Source organism: Microtus ochrogaster, chromosome X (genome assembly GCF_000317375.1).
Source record: "Microtus ochrogaster isolate Prairie Vole_2 chromosome X, MicOch1.0, whole genome shotgun sequence".
NCBI classification, from domain to species: Eukaryota; Metazoa; Chordata; class Mammalia; order Rodentia; family Cricetidae; genus Microtus; species Microtus ochrogaster.
Genome location: NC_022026.1, coordinates 51,970,238 through 51,972,121, shown reverse-complemented (window position 1 = coordinate 51,972,121; position 1,884 = coordinate 51,970,238). Strand labels below are relative to the sequence as shown.

At 40.2% G+C, this 1,884-nt stretch overlaps 1 protein-coding gene across 1 annotated transcript in view; it reads right to left on the bottom strand.

Annotated features, from left to right (window-relative positions):
- Window positions 1-1,884, bottom strand: part of LOC101983163 (membrane-bound transcription factor site-2 protease) — a 49,320-nt gene that overhangs the window by 5,256 nt on the left and 42,180 nt on the right. The window contains exons 8-9 of the mRNA XM_005358814.3: window positions 689-783; window positions 130-325 (exon numbers count right to left, since the gene is read on the bottom strand). Coding sequence (XP_005358871.1) covers window positions 130-325; window positions 689-783 — 291 coding nt within the window. The remainder of the gene's footprint in view (window positions 1-129; window positions 326-688; window positions 784-1,884) is intronic.

The following is a 1,884-nucleotide window of genomic DNA, read 5'->3' as shown; positions in this document are numbered from 1 at the left end:
GTAGACCAGGCTGGTCTCGAACTCACAGAGATCCGCCTGCCTCTGCCTCCCGAGTGCTGGGATTAAAGGCGTGCGCCACCACCGCCCGGCCTTAAGGTTTTTTTAAGAGTTTATTCCAATAATACCCACCTGTGTAATGAAGATGCAGTGGGTGTCCTACATACAGCATATCAATCTGAGGTGGGTGTTTCACTTTTATTAATCGAGTGTGAGTTTCCAAAGATGGTACTATACAGAAGCTTGAACTTGAGCTGGTTTTGCAATCTTTATTGCTTCTACAAACTTGAGTAGCTTCAACTGCTTTCCGGGCAGGTAGACATGTATGCTAAAAATACAATATTAATCAATATTAGAAATTATTTATTAACAAGAAAAATCTAGGTTGCATTCCTTCATGTTTTTCTTGTCACCCAGCAGGTTAGAAATTGCTTTCATATAAAAGGAATGCTATCATTGTATAACTACTATAAATTAAATTTCAATATTCCATTTTTGCTATATGGATATCATACCAATATAGATTTTTAGATTCTCAGATAAAATGTGATATATGAAACACAGAGGTCTTAATTAAATGACACAAAGTAAATAGAATAAAAAGAGAAAGATTTATAACTTTTGTTTTAGCTTTATCTATTTATTTTAGTAATTATATCAGACAAGTAGAACTGCCTTCGGAACAACTTACCAAACGCTTATTAAAGTTATTTCTGTAGGAAAAACACACATCTGTGAGGCTGTGATTGTTACAGCATTCAGTAGAACCATCTAGTCGTTTGTATGCTAAAAAGAAACACAGTCCTTATTAGAATCTATTTACATAGAAGTATATTTGTTTAAAATTCTGAATTTTAAAGACATAAAAGACTCAGGAAGCAGAGGCAGGCAGATCTCTGTGAGTTCAAGGCCAGCCTGCTTGGAAAAGGGACTGTGGGGAGTAAGGGACTGTAACAAATGTTTCAACCTTAAAGAATCAAATTGGTCACTAAAAAAATTCTTAATATTAGTGAACAAGAGAATACCAGACATCTGGACATCTACCAATATCAAATAAAAGCACCAAGCATTACCTATGAAATACTTTAAAGGGAGGGAAGGAAGGAGAGCTGGAGGCAGAGACACTGGCAGACAGAGAAAAGGGAGGAGAGGGAAAGGAAAGAATCCTGAATCAAGCCTCTAAATTTGAAAAAGACCAGACTGTAAAATTTGAGAAAACAAGTGACGCAGTTTCAATAAACACATGGCCTTTCAAAAACAAGGAGTTTTGTGATAAACTGAAGAAACTTAGAAGGCATAATAACACTAGAATGTTAAAAAAGAAAAACCCAAGTATTAAAAAATAGGGAAGGGGCTGATAAAATAGCTTAGTGAGAAAAAGTGTTTGTCACTCAACTATGTAAGCCTGATGACCTGAATTCCATCTCTAGAACCCACAGAAAGGTGGAAGGGGAGAAACAACTTCATAAAGTTGTTCTCTGACTTCCATACAATTGTAAGCCCCCAAACATGCACACAATAAATCTAGAAATAAAGAAAAATTTTAATACTAAAAGGCTCATGAGGGCAGATGATGCAGGCTGCAGGTGGTTGGGACCGGCGGGGACAGGCGCGGCGGCAGACAACGTAGGCCGCAAGCGGCGGGGACCGGTGCGGCACAGACGCAGGCGGCAGGGACCGGCATGCAACACCGAGAGCAGATCGCCCCACTACAATTAAACCAAAGAGGTAGGCCTTTTGATGGCGAGGTCACTAGCAAACGGGGAGCCTGGTCCTGTTCCTGAAGACCCTTCGGAGGAGTGAGAGGGATCTTGGCCCACAGCAGGAACCAGGAAACAGAGCGAGGGCATTTTGTAACAGGAGCCCCTGGCCAGCAGGGAAACCTGA